Source organism: Salvia miltiorrhiza, chromosome 7 (assembly GCF_028751815.1).
Source record: "Salvia miltiorrhiza cultivar Shanhuang (shh) chromosome 7, IMPLAD_Smil_shh, whole genome shotgun sequence".
Classification (NCBI taxonomy): domain Eukaryota; kingdom Viridiplantae; phylum Streptophyta; class Magnoliopsida; order Lamiales; family Lamiaceae; genus Salvia; species Salvia miltiorrhiza.
The window spans coordinates 31,458,131-31,480,359 of NC_080393.1; the positions used below are offsets into that span (position 1 = coordinate 31,458,131).

Sequence of the window (22,229 nt, forward strand, 5' to 3'; positions counted from 1 at the left end):
TTATAAATAAATTGATTTTTAAAAAAAATTAACCTTATTTTTGTCCGGACAAATTTTGTCCAAATAGCACTACTCATGCGAGTTTGGTCCGTTTTTGTTAGTAAGGGTCGTTTTGGTCAATTCGAGTGTTAGAATTAGAGTTTAATTTTCGTTATAAATAGTCGTTTAATCTCATGTAATTGACCCCAAATATAACAGTGAAAGTCTTTGTCCTCTAACGTAGTCACGTAACGACAAATTGGGTGATCAATTTTTTCATGTATTTTCTTGCTTTCGTAATTATTTTATGCTTTATTTTGTAACATTAATTTGAAATATATAATCTACAACTTAGGCGTGTCTGCATAAACAAAGTATCGTTAATGAACTTTGTATGATTTCAATAATCCCACAAATATGCCAATGAGGCATAGTTCAAGTGGCAAAACTGAGACACCTAAATATTCTTATTTGTAATTTATTTGATTATATAGGGAAGGACTACCGTGAAAACACTTATTAAAATAAAAATAAAAACGTTTTTCAATGTACGAATATTATGTAGAACACGTTACGAATTGTGAAAAATAAATTTTTACTACCTTCGAGATTCGAACTCAGGACCACGAATTCATCTAACATGGTTACGAATCAACCGTAGATCTTAATGATCTAAGGGCTGAATATTGTTTATATTTTATATTTTAAGAAGTGTTTTTATTTTCGTCATCCCCTATATATATATATATATATATATATATATATATGTATATATATATATATATATTAATGGGGTTATTGCCATAAAATACATCAAGTTTGTTAATTTTTTAGTTTATATCATGACCTTTTTTTTTTGCCAAAAAATACATGAATTTATGATTGATTCTTAAATATCCCATAAGTTGTAATTTCGTCCAAACTAATCTGAGGTGGCTGCCGGAATTGCCAAATCATACATACACACACTTTTTTTTTCTCTCTCTCTCTCTCTCTCTCTCTCTCACACACACACACACACAAACACACACACAGACACACACACAAACACACGCACACACCCACTGCGCCACACACGCGCAGCCCCTCCCCCTTCTTCCTTCTCCGGCGACGGTAGCGTCGCCGCCGCCGCCGCCCTCTCATCCCTTAACCATCCCCTGTCTCTCTCTCTCTCTCTCTCACACACACACACACACAAACATACGCACACACCCACTGCACCACACACACACACGCACGCAACCCCTCCCCTTTCTTCCTTCTCCGGCGACGGTAGCGCTGCTGCCGCCCTCTCATCCCTTAACCATCCCCTCTTTCTCTCTCTCTCTCACCATCTCCCCCACCAGCAATTTCTTCAAAAACTCAACAAAAACCACCAATTTCACCATGCTCAATTATAGATCTGCAAATTGGAAAACTTTGGGTGAAGACGGCAGAGATCGAGAGGGGAAGTGGTGGCAGCGGGGTTGGGGAAAGGGGAAGGCTCCGCCCGCCGGCGGGGGTGGGCGAAACCAGTCTTGTCTCGCCGTGAATTGAAGGAGAAATGGCGTTTGGACGGCGACTCCGGGCAGGAGAAAATGGTGACGGGCGGCCAAGATCGCGCGGCACGGTAGCGGCTGGGCGCGGTGAGGAGCGTGACAGAGGGTGGTGAGAAATGAGGGAAGGGAGATAGGTCGAAGGGGGAAGAGAGAGGAGGCAGGGCCGCCGGCTCCGCCGACGACGCTGTCGTCCGGTGACGGCGGCAGGAGGAGGACCGAGGGAGAGAGAAGGTGGGGAGTGAGGGGCAGCTTCTGTGTGAGGAGGATTGGGGTTGGGGTTGGGGGCGGGAGGGGGGAAAGAAAGGGGACGGTGTGGGTGGGTGGGTGGGTGGGTGGGGGGAGTGGCAACTGGCAACACATCATCATTCTCAAATAAATTAAATGCCACGTCACTGCCACATAAGCCACGTAAATGACACATAAGTTTTGATTTCACCGGAGATACTTGCCGTGGGCTTTTTACCAACAAATCATAAATTCATGTATTTTTTGGCCAAAAAAAAGGTCATGATATAAACAGGGCCGGCCCTGACATTCCGGGGGCCCAGGGCGAAAAGAAAAAAATGGGCCCCTATAATATTAATTATAAAGTGCAACAAACTAGAAAACAATGATGAAATAATTACAAAAATAACTTAGATCTAGCATTTTGAGAAGTAAAATCATCAATAATTTCTTTAAGATCAAGCTTTTCTAATACCTCATGTTCAATGCACAAAACCGCTAATCCATTCAACCTTTCTTGAGACATAGTAGAACGTAAATATGATTTTATCAATTTTAATTTTGAAAAACTTCTTTCTGCTGAAGCTACAGTAACTGGTATAGTTAACAATATTCTATATGCAATAGAAACATTAGGAAAGCAATCTAAAACTTTAACAAATTCAAGAACCTCACCAAGTGACTTTGTTTCAGATGGTAAACACATTTGTAGCACTTGCAATTCAGAATATAAATCTTCAGCATCAATGTCAAATTTATCATTATGTTTCAGGGCATCTTGAAGCTTAACACAACACTTATGCAATTTATCACTATCCTATAAAGATAACATCTTATGAGGAAACAAAAAGCCAAAAATATCTTCAAAAATTGTCAATTGTTCAAATCTAGTCTTTAAAGATAAAATAGCAATATCCACTATAACAAGAAAATAATTGATCCTAAAAGACTCCTCATCAGATAATGGAATCTCTTCTTGACAACTTTCATCAAATTGTTTCTTCCTACGAATCATACGTTTTGGTGTAAAAATAGGATCAATTTCCATCTTAGATGCAAGTTCCTTAGCTAATGTCAAGGCCGATTAAAAACCATCCTCTCTATATTTTTCAAAATAAGAAATCAAACCTTTCAAGATAATTATTGCAACATCAATTTGCATATCTTTAGATTGTAGTTTTTTGCTAATCAAATTTGTTTTGTTCAATATATTATGCCATATAGTCATACCCAACAAAAACTCAAAATTCTCAAGTTCATTAGTCGCCAAAGACTCGGCTTCACTCCTAGTTTTAGCATCATCACTAACTCTTGCTAGTTCAAATAGAGCATCTCTTATCTCATTAGGTTGAGTTATTATAGCAGTAACACTATTAATATGACTTTCCCATCTTGTTGTTGATAAGGACTTCAAAGTAAATTGATGAAGGTGATCCTGTAAAATTTTCCATCTTTTTGTAGAACTTGCAAATAAAGTATACAAACGTTGCACAACTCCAAAAAAAGAAACCGCTTTAACACAAGAACTAGCCATATCACATATTGTTAAATTAAGAGAATGACAAGCACATGGCCTATAAAATGCTTTAGGATTAATTTCAAGAAACCTCTTTTGCACACCTTGATGTTTTCCTTTCATATTGGAACCATTGTCGTAACCTTGTCCCCTCACATTATCAATATCAAGCTCAAGTGCTTCTAAAGCAACTTGTATTTCCTTAAAAAGAGCTAATCCCGATGTATCATCCACACTTATAAATTCTATGAAGTATTCCTTTATCATTATTTGAGAACTAGTCATATCAACACATCGAATTACTAAAGTCATTTGCTCATTATGACTTATATCTGAAGTACAATCAAGTATCACTGAATAATACTTAGCCTCTTTTATTTTTTTTACTATATCATTTTTAACTTTAGAGGCTAATGTCGAAATCAACTCATTTTGAATCTTATGACTAAGGTAATGATAGTGAATTTCCTTATTCTGGACACGTCTTAAGTGCTCTTGCATTACCAAATCAAATTCTGCAACCAATTCAACTAAACCCAAAAAATTACCATTATTGTTTTGATAAATTTTCTCATTATCCCCACGAAAAGCCAAATTACGTGTAGCAAGACATTTCACAACGGCAATAATTCTAACTAAAACTTGTTTCCAATGCTCTTTCTCTTTCTTAATGTGTATTTGTAAATCTTTATCAATTGTTTGATTGCGTTTCAATCTAATATGCAAATCAATCCAAGTCCTCATATTATTAATATGCTCAACACTATTCTCATGTGTTTTGAGTCTATCATATATATGTTTCCAATTGTTGAATCCTTCATTTCCTAACAAACTTTTACTTTGACATGATTTAAATAATTTGCAACAAAAGCAATATACTTTGTTTACATCTTTTGAATACACTAACCATTTTCTATCTTGATTCTCACCATTTGGTAATTTTCTAGTATAATGAGAATATGCAAAATGTCTACCGAGTTCATCTACGGGGAATGTGAGATTATACTCTCTTAGGGGACCTTTCTCTACCAAGATATCTCTAGTTTTATTATCAATATTATCCCAAGTTCTTGGATCAAATATATTCAAAGCAACATCATCAATTTCTATATGCAAAGCATCATTCTCATTCTCATTCTCATCATTCTCATTCTCATTCTCATTCTCATTCTCATTTTCATTCTCATCATTCTCATTCTCATTTTCATTTTCATTTTCATTTTCAATAATAGCATCAACCTTTTCATTTTCAATCTCATCAACTTCTTTCACCGAAGAACTAGAACTAGGTGTAAGAAACTTATGAATGGCTCCTTTTTGAGTTTTAATCACCTCATCAATTCTTTTTCTTTTATTTCTTTTTTGACTATACCCGATGCATATTTTCTAGGCAACATAATTCCCACAATAAATTTCTATATGCAAAGCAACAATAACAATTAACAAATTCAGACAACTCCAAAACAATTTTATGCACAACAATTTCAAAATCAAATTAAGCAATTAAAATTAAAATTGGAACAACACACCTAGGATTAAATTATGCCCTTCTCAGCTGTAGAAGTTAGAACTTTTAGAATCGACGAGCAGAACTTGTATCGGCGACCGCCGCCGCCCGCAGGAGCACCGGCGAGCACCGCCGCCGGAACCGCGCAGCCACGCCACGCACAGTCGCAGCCGCGCCTCTACCTCACTGGAACTGAACAGTGAACAGCGCAGCAGCGGCTGACGGAGAGAATCGAGAGCGGACAACGGAGAGTGACGACGCCGGAGAGAATTAAGAGCCGAGAGCAGAGAGAAAGAGTGCAGCGCTGCGTTGAGAATGAGAGAGGAGAGAGCGTTGAGAGTGAGAGAGAGTGCAGTGAGAAGAGAACGACAAGACCGTTTTTTTAATACCGTTTGTTAGTAAAATAATTTTTTTTTCCTACTTGTTGGGCTGCGCAGCATCTGCACAAAATAGGTTTAGTAATTTTTTTTTTTTAGGGTATTAACACTATTGGGCCAATATTATGGGGCCCCCAAAAATTGGGGGCCCAGGGCAATTGCCCCACAGAAAACACAGCAGGGCCGACCCTGGATATAAACTAGAAAATTAACAAACTTGATGTATTTTATGGCAATAACCCCTATATTAATCACTTATTTATTTTGGTTCTAACCTTCATTCAAGAATTCGAGTCACGTTGTGGAAGATATAAATTGACCTCTTAATTAAAGGAACACAATAAACGCAATCATGCATAGAGAATTTAATAAAATCTCAATATGATCGAGAAGTAAGTGCATGCATCATACTGTTACCAATTATAAGATAATAAACACAACATACACATCTATGTGCGAAAATCTTGTAGTGCATAGAAAATTTAATAAAACCTCGATACGATCGAGAAATAGATTTCATCTAAAATAGATAACTTCATCAAATGAAGTCACGTAGAGTCTAAATACATCGCATGCATTATAAATTTTTTGATTTTTTTTTTAATTACAAAAAATATCTATTGTATAAGTGACAAATATCTACATGCAGGCAGGACCATTATCCACACAAAGATGAAAAAATTACACCATATGAAGGCAGGACCACACTACCAATACAAAGGTGAAAAAATTACACCTCATACAAGCGAAATTGAAGACAAGATCTTTTAGAAATGAGAGTATTTGGATGACTTAAGTTTACCTTTAAACTAATCCTAATTGACAATTTTTAAAAGATTTAAATGATTATTTCCAATTTTCCATCATTTAGCCGACGACGTTGACTCAATCCATCCTCATTTTAATGTAAAAATCACGTAGGCTTAATTGTATCCACATTAACAATATTATTCTGCTAAAAAAAGGTAACGATGAAATTATAAAACAAAAATCTTAATATATATCGCATGTTGATGTGATTAGGATAATGATTTAATTAGCCCAAACCATTAATACTGGCACGCTAGTTATCGACGGAATGATTCAGTGTACCACACTTTATGTCACACTTTGTGTCCCACTTTCAATTTTATTTATTTTCTTAGTATATTAATTTTTTCTTCAATTTCAACTTTATATACTTTAGTTTCATTATTTTGTGATTATTAACTAGGGTTTGTTCCATCAATCTAGGGTATATAATTATTTTTTATCATTTAATTTCACTTTTATTAGTTAATAATAGGTTGATAAATTTAAAGTCATGATATATACTTTTTAAAAAATTTAATTTTTTAAAATAAAAATTAAATATAATTCATAGTATCATAATAAATTTTATTTTTATAAAAAATATTTTTAAAATAAAAGATATAAGAATGGGACACAGTGACACACACAAAATTGTGGGACACTGGATCTCATCCCGTTATCGACGTACATTTTAAACATGTTAATAAATGACCTTTGATCATTGGATATATTAAAAAAATGAACGACACAAACTGTACCCCACCAAATATGCTACGTACCTAGTAATTGCTTCGCGATAAATTTTCCACACTCAATATGATTGTGTGAGTCAGGTAGATTCAACATTAAATATGATCAGTACTCATCATTTAATTTATGGACAATTAGTTTATACTAGCAATGCAAGGGAAAATATTTTAAATTTTTATATTTATATAAAATTAATTTTAATTAAATACTCCCTCCGTCCACTAATTGTTGGCCTACTTTTCTTTTTGGTCCGTCCACCAATTTATGTCCTACCCATTTATAGTAAGTCTTTATAATTTTTTAATTGGTGGATCCCAATAAACAATACACTTTTTCTCCACTCAACTAATAAACAATACACTTTGTGGGTCCCTTTCTCCACTCAACTAATAAACAATATATTTTGTGGGTCCCTTTCTCCACTCACTACACTTTTTCTTAAAATCCGTGGTTTGCCTCCTAGGCCAACAATTAGTGGACGGAGGGAGTATATTTGAATTGAATATTAAAAAAAATAAAAAAATTTCACAATTATAAAATTCTATATTATAAAAATAAAAAATAAAAAAAATAAGTTAAAAAATTTAAAATAAAATACTAATTAAAAAGAATTAAAAATATATTTATTCAAAAAAGATGAGAGAGGAGAGAAATTTATAAAACTTTAATATTTAAACAAATTTAATTTTTATATTTTAAACCAAATATTTTCATAAAATATAGTATCATATTAAAACTCTTATGGTGATCTTTAATTTGATATGCATATTGAATATTTTATAATTAATTGAATTTCACAATTTTGGAAAGAAATGTAACATCAAATAAGAAGGTAAAGAAAATGAAAATAAAAAGAAAAATATATAGTTTAAACATAAACCTTCTATTTTATTATAATTACAAAATTGCCACTAAATTTTGAAATTAATTTCAACTTGATTTCAAATTGGAAACTCCCTTTTTAATATAGTATAGATATGAGGTCATTGGCTACGTACAATTTACAAAATCCATTATTTTTATAATTGCTAATTTGATATTGACATACAATATAAGACGGGCACAAAAAAAAAGTCATTTTTTCTTAAAAAAAGTCATTTATAGGAATTCTTAGTTTTAATTTTCTAAATATAGATTTTGAATTGTCCCCAAGGAGACACCAAACGGTCCGACCTCTTGTGTGTGAACAGTGAGGTTTTGGATTCAAACCCCACTGCTCCCCCTCCCGAGCTCCCCCAAGTCAAATATATATATATATATATATATATATATATATATATATAGGGTGTGGTTCTAGAGAGAACTACATTATTTGTGAGAACGGGAGAACCATCAAATCTAATGCATTCACTGTAAAAATTAATGCATCCGCTGTTAAAATTAATGCACTAAAAAAAAAAATGCTCCCTTCAGGATTCGAACCCAGGATCTGCATTCATCCAACAGGATGATGCATCCACCGTAGATCTTGATGATCGAATGGCTGAAAATGGTTCTCCGGTCTTCTTTTATTTATGGTTCTTTCCTGAACCTCTCCCTATATATATATATATATATAGATTTTGAACTGGCTATTTTTCTACAAATTGAATTTGGTGATGAGATTTTTGCACACCGATTTGCACAAGTTACTTACTCCCTCAATCCCGTGAAACTTGAGCAGTATTTTTTTTTGAATTGTTCCGCTAGGCTTGAGCATTTTTCTTATATGACAATTTTTTTTGCTCTTTATTTATTTTTTCACTTTTTTACCTACTTAACACACAAAATACTAACTCCTTAAAACTCGTGTTGAAAAGAAATTGCTCGAACTTCACAGGACGGAGGAAGTATAATTTAACAATTTTATAAAAATACAAAAAAAACATACTTGGTGGGCAGCTTAAGCCTCACCTCAGGCATCGGCTCGCCCCTAAATCCGTCGTTGCTACTATATATATATATATATATATATATATATATATATATATATATATATATATATATAAATTAGGGTTAATTCTCTCTAAATCCTTAAACTATAGTCATTTTCCGTTTTTTTTCCTCAATCTTTGAACTTCCCACAGAAAATCATCAACTTTCAATTTTTCCTAATTATCCCATGTCGGGTTTTCCGGCCAATTTTGGAATCGGAATTTTCTTATGTGGCAATTGCCATTTCATACGTGGCGGTACGTGGCTCCAACGTGGACTCTTAATGTCTAATCACCTAATACGACGTCGTTTAATGGTTGGGGGGTAAATGGCGCTAAGAATCTGAATGGTCACCACCAACTTCTGCAAACACATACCCGCATAACACAAGAGAGGAAGTTGAATCGAAAGTAAAGCAAAGTTCCTCCTGCTCGTTTCTGGTTCATCGGCGATGAGGTGCGAAGTGTTGATCGGCGACGAAGTAATGGCAGAAAGGTTAGTGATTACTTTTCCTCTGGATCAATCCAATCAAAAATCGGCAATCGAGTTCCTACACAGCAGGGCTCAATCGCAGTGATTACTAAAGGCGAAAGGGAGGGAAAATTGCTAACAAAATCAAGCTAATAACTCACCTGATGATGGTACCGACAACAATAATAACGCCGGAACGGATTGGCCGTCGTCCTCAACGTCAAAATCACGGCAAGCACCTTACAATTACACGTCTTATGTTGATTTTTCTCAAAATCGTATTTTGAGGTGGAGCTGCCGGAAGATCGATTCAACCCCATGCTAGAGCTGCGGATTCTTCAGTTTTTGGAAACACACAAGATATTTTCTTCAATCCTTGCAAGATTTCAAGGAATTCGTCAGATTTGTGGAATGAAGGTTTACGTGCGAGAGCCCTAATTTTAATTGAAGAAGAACAAGCTAAAAACGACGTCGTTTATGTACATTAGATACTGCGTCGTTCTATTAAGAATCCGGTGAGTCCATGTCATTTAATTCCGGTTCCACGTGTGATCGAAATTGGCCGGAAAACCCGACATGGGATAATTAGGAAAAATTAAAAGTTGATGATTTTCTGTGGGAAGTTCAAAGATTGAGGGAAAAAACGGAAAATGACTATAGTTTAAGGATTTAGAGAGAATTAACCCTAAAAATTAAGAAATTAGTTTATCTAGAGCGACTTAGAGGGTATTTGGCTGAGCTTATAAGCTCTTCAAAACAGCTTATAAGCTCCTTCAAAGTGTTTGACAAAATAAGCTCCTCAACAGTTTATAAGCTCTAAAAATAAGCTCCAAGAGCTTATAAGCTCTCCAAAAAATAAGTTCATCTACCTTAACTTATTTTTTTATAATCTTATATGCAACAATCTTTTTACAAATATTTTTCAACTATAATTTATTATTTCTATCATATATCATTTAAGTTTTTTTTTTAATTTTCTCTCTAGCAAAAAAATTCTCTCTCTAGCTTATAAGCTCAATTATCCAAACATTCTGACAACTTATAAGCTCTTAAAAATTACTCTTATAAGCTCGATCTTGAAACATCTTATAAGCTTCAAGAGCTTATAAGCTCTTTAAAATAAGCTTAGCCAAACATCCTCTTAGTTATTTTGATGAAGATTTACGTAGAAAAAATAGGTAACAAAGTATCGAATAGAAATTTGTCCTCTCATCCACGATAAGAAAGGGAAAGCTGGCGATGATAAAATTGAGAAAGAAGGGCCAACACAGGCTGGTTCTTTATGAAGACTGCATCAACCAATCAAATACATCCCATATTTATCAATGTCATTAATAATACCAATCCCACTCCACATCCATAATTATATGCTTTTTCATTTCATGACTCAACGTTACCGAAAAATACGAATTACGTACGCATGTGCAATATTACTCATATTGGACATTAATTATAAATAGAATGGAATATTACTTATGATGTGAGAGCCTAACTGAACGTATATGGAGAGTTTTTCATAAATGTAATACTAAAACACACAAGCTCCTCCAAAGTATTTTCAAAATTCTTTAAGGGTCTGTTCTTTTTTATGGATAAATTTATTATGAAAAATTAATTGAGTGATAATAAAATTTATGCCTTTAAATAATGTCTCATTTCTTCTCTCATTTTCTACAAAAAAATAAGTTCACAAATTTTCTTCCTTCTTTTCACTTCAAGGAGGGATAATATTACCACACCAAAAATGAAGTGATAATATTATCCGTCCTTGAAGTGAAACAAATGAATAAAAAATGGTGAACTAGTTTATAGAAAATGAAGGGAAAAAAATGAGGTATTTGAAGGCATAAATTTTTGTTATTCCTCATTTTCTTATGATAAATTTATCCATGAAAGAGAACACCCTAATTAATTGTATATTAAATTATACATCTCAAGATGAAATGTTAGGGAGTTTACACACTATATAAAAAGTGAGGTTAAAGCATCGTCCCTTTTCCGTTACAAAAAGAAAGAAAGAAAGAAAGTAAGATTAAAAAAAAAAATTATTTATTGAAAAACAACCATAGTCTTTTATTCCGTTTTAAGACAAATTATAATCTTTGATTCAAACACACTACCATTTTACTTTTTTGAAAAGAAAAAGAAAAAAAATTCAAAAACTATAATTTAAGAAATTATAAGATTAATTCTCTAAATGAATTTAGTAAAACAGTATCTACTTCGTAACGATCATTGGATGGGCGACGCTTACTCTTTGTGACAGATTAGATGATGAAACAAATTTAAAATTAATCAATCCATCAAAATAAATATCAATCTATATTATTTATGCTGTCACTAAAAATAAAATATCCCTTACAGATAAATAATTGTTGATGCTATCCCAATTAATGAAGGGAATAATGCTATAAGGTCCACATAGTTAAGGACCAAATAGTATGAGAAATTAATTTGATCAGTGTGCATGTGTATGTGTGAGGGGACCAACATCAACATAGTTAAGACTTGAGAGCATGAGAAAGATGTTTGAAAAGGGAGGACCACTTTAAATAATACAGTAATAAGTAGCCAAGAAAAGGAAAGACTATAGCAACAAAAGAAGAGAAAATTGGAACGACATTCGAAAAAATTGCAAGTAGAGTCGAAGTTTTATATCTGACCCCTCTGAATTAAGGTTATCAAGAATTTGTAAGTATTCTGACACTCAGATTTCCTTATTTAACATATATGTTATAGTTATATTATGATAATGATAAGGAATAATATATCCAGTGTGTATTGGGCCTGATCCAACAGGCCCACAAAATGAAGCCCAAATAAAGAATATTGATAGTAGATCTGGTACGCAGCTTGCTCAAGATACAACGTATCGACAAGCCAGATTTGGGCTTTAATATTCACAAACTACAATTGAAAAGCACAACTTCTTAACAAATGTATTCCCAAGTTATTCACTTAGAATTTACAATGAATATTTAGTTCATATTCATGATAGTTTGCTGGTTTTTAAGAATGTATCCTAACAATACACAACAACTTCATATTTTCCATCACCTCCACCATATATATGTATGTTTCATTCGATGTATATATAGACCAAAGAGTGAATCTAGCTATTGGACAGAGCCTTCTTTAAATTTCGATCCGTTGTTCTCTTTACATTCTTTCCGTTGTAGCAAGGAATGGCTGAGTTGAAAGATCTGCACGCATATCCGTACATGATGTAGATGTACAGCAGTCATCCTTGTACTTTCTTCTGAAAAGCGGGATTTACATTTAATGCATATTCAGAGGCATTCAATGTTCATAAGATAGTATACACTTTTAGGGGCTGACGTGGTATGAGTGAATCGGGGCACGAGTCAGCATATATGGCGTCCGTTAGTGAGTCTGTTAGCTAGGTTAAACTGATGCTTCCAGCTGGGTCTTGCAGCCTTCGACTTCTTTAATAACTGCATCAACTTAGAATACTTGTGATATTCATAAGCTATACTTTATCCATCAACAAGGTTTCATAGTTGGGTTTTAGCATTCCATCAAAACATAAAATTTTCCCAATAATTATTTTTACAAAGAATGCACATCATCTTTACATGTTCATAATTAAATGACCTTTACAATTTAGGCACAATATTGCAGCCATTCACTAGAAATCCTAAATTATGGTTTTTGAGGTGAACAAATAAAATTAGGTCAATAAGGAGCAAAATAAGGTTTTATGATTAATATTTACTTAATCGCCCAATTAAAACAATCCCTAATTATTGCCTTTCTAAAAAACAATCCCTAATTATTATGAAACATAGTAGCGACCAGCATCTTTGTCACATCACAATTCACTTTCTTCCAATCTTGATAAGTACACAACAGCATATCTTTGGATTCCAATCATTCTCCCATTGTCTTCACTAATTGATAGACTTTTTTCTTTCTTGTCTCACCTTATTTTTTTTCCTTAGTGGTATTTGAATATAATATGTTCAAACATAAAATAATTAATTATATAGAAAATTAATTAATTTAAATCTTTTATTTAAAATAAGCAAGAATTTAATTAATTTTACTGTTTTTTCCATATTGTAACTATCTTTGTAATTTTTTGTATTTACTTTTAAATTTTTCCTATTTTTTAAGAATGATATACTACTAAACAGTCGTGTTGTGGCTATTTACAAACTAACTAAATAAAATTAAGTTAGTTAATTTATTTTTTAAAATAAATTTAATTATTTTACTGTATTATCTACATTTATAGTTATTTTTTAAATTTTATATAACTTTTTATTTTAAAAAATATGAAATAAAATAAAAAATTCCCAAAAATAAAAAAATAGCTATATATACTGTAAAATAATTGAATTATTTTCTCATTGAAAAAAATTATTTAATTTTTTTTTCTATTTAACTAATTTATGGACAGTCATAATATGGCCGCATAGATTTATTGTATTTATAATAATTTCAAATTTGCAAATAGAGAATCTTATGTGCTAAAAAAGTCAATGTATACTTGTAGAATATAATTCTATTATTGTGGGGAATCAATTCTGACGATGGATCCATTGTACTCATTCCCAAATCCCAAAATAAGTAGTAGAGTTAGAAGCTCCATTTCTAGCTTCACTATCACTAACCAAAATTAAGCGATGGCTCAACTTCACAAACTGGAGCTCCAAACCCTAATAACATCATCACCCCATAAATTCTTCGATATCTACCACAATAAAACTTACCTCATGCCTACCATTTGCCCTGACAAGCTGCAAAGTGTTCAGGTGCTCCAAGGAGACGGAAAGAATGTCGGCTCTGTTAGGCTTTGGACTTATGTTATGGGTAACGACGTCGTTTTTGTTTTTTTCAAGTCTTGTTTGTCCTAAATTAATTTGGTAAGGATGATAGGTTGAATTCTAATAGTTTTAACGATCGAGAATGAATATATATATTTCATATTTTAGGAGTTCCTGTGATTGCTAAAGACAAGATCGTGGGTGTGGACGAAGTGAATAAGTCGATCACATTCGAGCTCATCGACGGAGAGGTTACGAAGTACTACAAAAGGTTCGTAGCTACACTCGAAGCTGAAGGTGTGAACACTGTAAAATGGAGTCTGGAATATGAGAAGGCTAGCGAAGATGTGCCGCATCCACACTCTCATCTCCAATTTCTTGGGGCTATGGCCACAGACATTGATGCTTACCTTCTCAAAACCAAAATAAACTGATCCAGAATTAATGTCTTGCTATTATAATTGCTACTTGTGAAATCTGGGTGCTGTCTGTGATTTGCTTGTCCGAATTCAAATTGTTGCATTGTGTATGTACCATGCGTGATTATGATGTGATTCTATAATATGTGGGTTTACCTACACCATATTCTATGTCCAGCTAGCTCGATTCATTTCATTGCGGAAACACTGAAAAGGGATATACGATTTTATTGACGCCATGATGAGAGTTGCCATATAAATTTGTGAATCATTGTTTTAATAATATTGATTAGTGGAAAATAGGTCCTACAAATCAAAAAAAGTGATGATAATGACTGGTGAGGAGCAATATATGCAGAGTAGGGAGAGAGTACAAATCAGAGGAACCACTCTCATCAGAGGAGCCGTATGGGTCAGAAGAATCATTCATACCAGAAGGGTTTCACCCATCAGAGGAATAACTCTAGCCAGAGGAGTCATCCGCACCAGAGAAGTCATTCTTGACAGAGGAGCCCTCTCCTCCAGAGAAATCATCCACGCTGGAAAAGTCACCATCGTCAGGGAAGTCATCGTCATCAGAAAAGTCAACTTCATCAGAGAAATCATTACTGCCAAAGGAGATGCCCTTGCCAGAGAAGGCGTGTTTACCAGAGGAGTCCGTCACGCCAGAGATGTCAATATCACCAGAGAAGACGCCTTCGCCAGAGAAGACATTTCCATCAGAGGAGCCAATGAACGCGCGGGAAGGTCTCCCGCGTATTATCGAAATTACTATTGTACCCTTCCATCACGCAAGATGCATGCCCCGAAGACGATTTTACTATTTCGCCCCTCCGCTTGTAAATCTATAAATAGGGCCCGAGCTCGTGTATTATTCCTTACGCTATCTCATATTTTTAATACAACAGTCATTTTTCTCTCTCGTATTAAGTTTCCGATCATTCTACTTCGCTCTTTCCGATCAGTTCCAATAGGTATAGTTTACTGTTTCATCGTGTAGTTTTAGGTGTTGGTTTCATTAAACACCAACTGGCGCCGTCTGTGGGAAGGCTACTGAATTAAGACGTGAGATTACGGTCGCCGGCGTACGCAGATCTGTGATTTCAATCGGATTTGCGGGCGTTGGCACCGGTTGGTCCGAATAATCTGGATTTCCAACTATGTTTAATCGTTTAGTGGCGTTTTCTGGTTTAATATGTGATTAATTTGCTGAGTTCTGCGTTGATGTGTGTTTTGGGTGCATGGGGAAAGGTGGCGACGGGCGTAAAACATGAATTAGGGGAAATTCACGTTTATTTACCGTTTGTTTGGTGTAATTATCTGCGAATAAGGGGTTCTCTTGTAGAATTGAGATTTTACTCACCGGTCTGATGTTTTGCATGAGGAAATTGTATTTGGGTGCTTTGTTCCGATTATGTTCGACTTTTCCTTACGGATCCCCGATATTTTGGGTTTATGGTGCATGTATATGGTCGTTTTATGTATTAATGCGATAATTGTGGGTGATCTTCGTGTTTTATCTTGTTTTCGGTGAAGCGTGTGATTATTACTGTTAATTCAGGGGTTTGCATCGATAAAACGCCGATTAGTACTTTGCTTCTGTTATGCTCGGGTTCGTGTTGCTAATCCGTGGGTATTCCTTGTTTACAATTGATAATTACCGTCACTTCCTATGTTTTGATGACTAATCCTCGATTTGTACCGATTGGATCAAAGTTGATGCTCTATTTTTGTTATATTGGTTATGTGCCGAGGGTTTATAGACGTTTTTCGTTTAAGGGAGGGGGTTTATGGGTGTTTTCCATGATTTTCGTGGTTGATCTTCGATTTCGATAATTGAATTGGGAAGCAATGCTATGATCCTGATATATTGGGGTTTTTTACTGCGGATCTATGGGTTTTTGTGGTTAATCGTCGATGTCGAGAGTATTTATTGTCGTTGACACAAGAGTTTTACCTCAATAATATGATGATTAAACACTTTATCTTAATTATGGTGAGATCCATATTGTTGTTTTGTGAATGATCTTCACTTATGGGAAACGATTATTCATGCTTCTTCATGTTTTCCTTGACTAATCTTCGTATTATTAGCTTGATCTCTTACATAATTCCTTTTCCTATCATGTTTAATGCAATCGTGCTAACATATCTCCTGGTGATAGCTCTGCTTGTGTTTATCTCTGGGTATTTTGCGTCTGTTGAAGTTTTACTGAGGGCTCTGTTTTCTCAATCTATACTCTGGGTTTATTTCCCCGAGTGTAGAATTACTTGGAAGGGAATTTTTTAACGGTCTCTGCACCGGAAGCTGGGATTTCTTATTGGATTTCTTACATTGAGACTCCAATCGGTAGTAAGGGGTTTATTCTTTCGTCGTTAGAATGGTTTCTCACTTTGTTTATGTGTAGGTACCATGGGATCATCAGATGCACACCGCAACCTAGAAAGGGAGTTCGACTCCGCTGCTCTCACCACTGAGATGCCACCTTCATTGTTCCCGGGCCTCCAGGGCAATGCTACCTTCACTACCCCACCAGGGTTTCAGGCTATCCCCGCCACTCCGTTGACTGGGTTGAATGCAAGTCTCCAGAGATCTGCTCTGGTGACTCCAGGATCTGACATGCCATGCTTAACTCCCGCGTCTGGAGCGGGACAAATCACGTTTGGATCGATGGAACAGATGATGGCGCTGCTTCATTACTCCGCTGTGCGTCAGGCACTAGGAACTCCCATGTTGTCCGCTGTTCCCACTGTAGCTCCACTGGGGGGAACGGCTACTCTGCAGGGCGCTGAGGCCCCACCTCCCGCTGCTCAGGAGGTAAACACTTTAGCAATCAACAAACAAGCTGCGGTGCCTCTGGAAGTGCAAGGGGACCCGGCTGACAGGGAAGTGGAAAGAAGACCAGAGGGGAGTCGGGTCAGACTCAACAGTGTTGTGAGAAAAGAGAGGGTTGACGAGTCTGATAGTCAGTCCGTCTCCTTGGTGTTCGAAGAAGAGAGACCGAGGGAGAAAGCTCGGCTAAAAAACCAAGTGTCTCAGCTGAAACATCAACTCCAGGATCTGGAGGAATCGCTGAGGGAGAAATCCCGAAGGGAGGACAGGGAACAAAGGTCAGGAAAATCGCACCGGATGGAGAAGTCCCATCGATCGGAAAAATCACGCTACACAGAGAGATCAGAGGAAAGAGAGCCGGAGTATTCCTCTGGTAGACATGAATATAGAGTCCACAAGCGCCACGCTCATGAAGTACCCAGGGACAGAAGGGAACAGGGGAGGCATAAGGGGGACAAGAGAGCTAAGACATCGAGGTTCCACCCGATCCACAACCGCAGTCCTTTCTCGGACGATATTTTGGCAGATGCCTTACCTAGAAGCTACAAGCCCATCTCATTGGATTACGATGGCACTACCGATCCGGAGGTACACCTCAATCGGTTTGAAGGGTTGGTTACGTTACACATGTACACGGAGGGCATCAAGTGCCGGATCTTTTCCACTACCCTTACTGGACCAGCCCAGTTATGGTTTGGGACGTTGCCCCCAAATTCCATTCACTCTTTCGAAGAATTACAGATTCGTTTTTTGCGTCAGTTCGCAAGTTCACGAAGGGTAGGGAAGTCAGCCCTTTCGCTGATGGATATTAAGCAGGAGCAGGGAGAAACGCTTCGGGAGTACACAGCAAGGTTTAACCTTGCCGCTCTGGAGGTGCCAGAGGCAGAATCGCAAATTAAAAACTGCGCCTATGTCAGAGGACTCAGGCCAGGGATCTTCTTTGACGAATTACAAATTCGACCAGCAAGAGATTTTGATGACATCATGGCAAGGCTGCCGGGTTATCTACAATTGGAGGATGCCAAAATGGCGAGGAAGGTGGAAAATGAGAAACACAAGGTCAAGAAAGCTGAGGAAGCACCCGAAAGACAAAGACATCAAGATAGGGCTCCATTTAGAGGATTACCTCCGAGAGTACTCCCACCCCAGGGAGGAATGCCGCCCCAGCAACAGCGCACTGTGAATGAGGTTACGCGGTTTGCCGAATACACGCCCTTGATTAAACCACAAGAAGAAATTTTTCATTTGATAAAGGATCAGCCGTTCTTTAGGGCACCGGGGACCTACCGGACTGGGCCGCCGCAGGAAGGGCCTAACAATAAGTTGTGTGAATATCACAATGCCTTCGGGCATTATACTAAATATTGTGGACACCTTAAGCACCAATTGGAGTTATTGGTGCGCCAGGGATGTCTCGACCACTTCATTGACAGGGGAAATGAAGGGCAGAGGAGGACTGATCAGAGGGATCAGCGGGATCAGAGAGATCAGCGAGATCAGAGGGATCAAAGAAATAACCGGGATCAGCGACGAGAGCAGGGGAACAACAACAGAGATCGCAGGCTCGATGATAACCAGGATAATCGCAGAGAAGGGGCTGATAGACAAAATCTTCCTCCACCCCCATATAGAAGGGAAGTTCACATGATTTGTGGGGAAAACGGGATGCCCACATCAAATAGGGCTAAAAAGCAAGTCGTCAGAGCAGTCAAAGCAGGGTATTATCCTAAAAGGGTCATGGAAGTCACCAGCGCGGCAGAGGAGCCGGCAATCACTTTTGGATCAGAGGATATACGCACATTAATGTATCCACATGATGATGCGCTGGTCATCACGGCAGATATTGCTGGTTGCATTATTCACCGTATTTTCGTGGATTCGGGCAGCGCTGTAAACATCTTGTACAAGGAATGTCTCCAAAATATGGGAATTAACGCTCATGTTGAGCCGACAAATGCTCCTCTGTTTGGGTTTGGAGGAGATATGGTCATGCCCCTAGGGTATGTAGAGCTGCCGTTGATCCTTGGCAATACAGTGGCGGGCAACAAAACAAGGATGGTACGTTTCTTAGTGGTGGATATGCCCAAACCCTCGTACAATGTCATACTCGGCCGGCCTGCCTTGACGGCGTTCAAGGCGGTTATCTCTTTATTTCACCTAAAAATGAAGTTTCCAATCGAGGGTGGAAGAGTGGGAGAAGTTTGTGGCGATCAGACGACATCAAAAGCATGCCACGTGCAAATGCTCACACAGTCAGCGGGGCAGAAAAGGGAAAGATGGACAGAGGGGTCGAACGCCCGGAAGAGGGGGAAAGTGGGCGAGGTGCATGCCCCAGCAGAAGAACGCCAAGAGTTGGCGGATTTATTAAAAGACAGAGACTCCACAGAGAAAACCGCGCTGGTGTCCACTAGCGATGTTTGCAATATGATAGAGTTATTTCCAGGAAAAGAGGGTTTCCAGACTAAGATTGGATCGGCCATGAGTGATCAAGTCAGAGAGGAGCTCATTGGTTGTCTCCGGCGAAATGCGGATGTGTTCGCTTTCAGCACCGCAGATTTGAAGGGAATCGATAGAGGGTTGGCGGAGCATTGCCTCAACGTGGACCCTAAGGTCAAGCCGGTAAAGCAGCGGACAAGGAATTTTGGGGCTGAAAAGGACGCTGCCATCAGAGAGCAGGTCTATGAACTATTGAAAGCTGGGCATATTGTGGAAGTGCAATACCCAGAGTGGATCTCAAACGCAGTGATGGTACCCAAGAAGACAAACACCTGGAGGATGTGCGTGGACTTCCGAGATTTAAACGCCGCTTGTCCGAAGGACCACTATCCTCTGCCGAGGATTGACCAATTAGTGGACTCCACTTCAGGATGTGCCTTATTATCCATGATGGATGCGTACCAAGGGTATCATCAGGTAAAGATGAACAGGGGAGACATAGCCAAAACGGCCTTTGCCGTCTGTTGCGGAGTATATGGGTGGAAGAGTATGCCGTTCGGTCTGAAGAATGCAGGCGCCACATATCAGCGGATGATGGAGAAAATTTTCAAAGAACAGCTTGCTAAGAATATTTCAGTATACGTAGACGATATGCTCGTACGGAGTAACAGGGCAGAGGACCATGTGGCGGATCTGGAAGAAATCTTCACGGTAGTCAGAGATCACAGACTTATGTTGAACCCAGCCAAGTGCACTTTTGGGGTCACAACAGGGAAATTCTTGGGGTATAAAGTCACGCCAGCAGGGATTGAGGTCAACGCCGACAAGGTCAAAGCTATTTTGGAAATGACACCGCCTAGAGGAATCAAGGAGGTGCAGACTCTGAACGGGCGTATCACTGCCCTAAGCAGGTTTATATCGAGATCGGCAGAACGGAGCATGCCGTTTTTCAGAGTGTTGAGGAAGGGAGCCAAGTTTTTGTGGACAGAGGAATGCCGCGTAGCATTTGAGGATCTTAAAGTATACCTAGCGAAACTCCCAACCCTGACCAAGCCGGTCCCGGGAGAAACGTTGTATTTATACATAGCTATGGGGGAGGAGTCAATCAGCTCTGTGCTAATCAGAGAGGAAGGAAGTCATCAGAGACCTATCTATTTTGTCAGCAGAATTATTCAGGGCCCTGAGCTCAACTACACAGAGATCGAGAAGGCGGCTCTGGCGGTCATGATCACGGCAAGAAAACTGAGGCCTTATTTCCTTTCACATCGAGTGGTGGTACGCACGTCTTTACCTTTTAAACAAGTTTTGGGGCGCGCGGATTTGTCGGGAAGAATGGTCAAATGGGCTGTGGAACTAGGGGAATATGATGTAGAGTACGAGCCACGAACGGCGATCAAGGCGCAGGCATTAGCAGACTTCATACAAGAAACAACTCGTCGTCCCATACCAGAGTTCTGGGTGGCTTATGTGGATGGGTCAGTGACAAAAGAGGGGTGCGGAATCGGGGTTTATATTACTTCGCCGGGTTATGGGACATACCAGTTCGCCATCAAATTCACCTGTCGGTTATCTAACAATGAGGCGGAATATGAGGCCGTGGTCAGAGGGGCTCATATCCTGTCAGAGCTTAAAGCTGAGTGTGTCATTATAAAGACAGACTCCCAGTTGGTTGCACAACAATTCTCGGGAGGTTACAGTGTCAAGGATCAGAGGATGAAGGCGTACCATACCAAAATTAGCGAAATGAAAGAAAAATTCATGGAGTTCAAGCTCGAACAGATTTCTCGGGAAGAAAACACGAAGGCCGACCTACTGGCGCGCATGGCTAGCGCAGTAGAGCAAACTTGGAGCGACGAGATCATTCTACTTTGTGATACCAGAGAGATGGAAACTTCGCAGGTATTCTCGGTAGAGATCAGAGATGATTGGCGGGCTCCGATTATACACTTTCTGAAAACAGGGGAACGATTAAGCAGAGAGTCCAACCAGAGGGCTCGCTATGAAAATTACTGCCTAATCAATGATCAACTCTTCAAAAGATCTTTTACTCAACCTCTGCTAAAATGTTTATCGCCAGAGGAAGCTAACTTTGCTCTGAAAGAGATTCATGCAGGTTGCTGCGGCGGGCATACCGGATTTCGAGACCTTGTACGCAAGATAATTCGGGCAGGTTTTTATTGGCCTCACATCAACCAGGAAGCCAGAGAGTTTGTCCGCAAGTGTGAAGCTTGCCAGCGGCATGCCGGGAAAATCAACATACCAGGGGAGCCCATGGGTGTAATGTACGCTGCTTGTCCGTTCGATAAATGGGGCATTGATATAGTCGGGAAGCTACCTACAGCACCTGGAGGGAAATGCTTTCTCATTGTGGCAGTGGACTATTTTTCCAAATGGGTCGAAGCTGAGGCCGTGAACAAGATCGATGAAGTTACAGTGGAACGTTTTATCTGGAGGAATATCTGTTGCAGATTCGGAGTGCCACGCATTATCGTGTCTGATAACGGGACTCAGTTCACGGGGCAAAGGATCGCGGATTTCTGCGACCGAATGGATATCACACAGCGTTTTGTCTCGGTGGCTCATCCACAGGCAAATGGACAAGTAGAATTGGCTAATAGGACCATATGTGAGGGAATCAAGAAGAGGCTAACTCAGAGCAGAGGGAAGTGGGTAGAAGAGCTG

General features: G+C 38.1%; 1 protein-coding gene across 1 annotated transcript; it reads left to right on the forward strand.

Annotated features, from left to right (window-relative positions):
• The first annotated feature begins 13,605 nt into the window (after nucleotides 1–13,605).
• Nucleotides 13,606–14,442, forward strand: LOC130995990 (MLP-like protein 34). Its single transcript, XM_057921523.1, has 2 exons — nucleotides 13,606–13,905; nucleotides 14,028–14,442. Exons 1-2 carry the CDS (start codon nucleotides 13,719–13,721, stop codon nucleotides 14,291–14,293), a joined length of 453 nt encoding a protein of 150 aa, XP_057777506.1. The 5' UTR covers nucleotides 13,606–13,718; the 3' UTR covers nucleotides 14,294–14,442.
• Nucleotides 14,443–22,229: the final 7,787 nt, after the last annotated feature.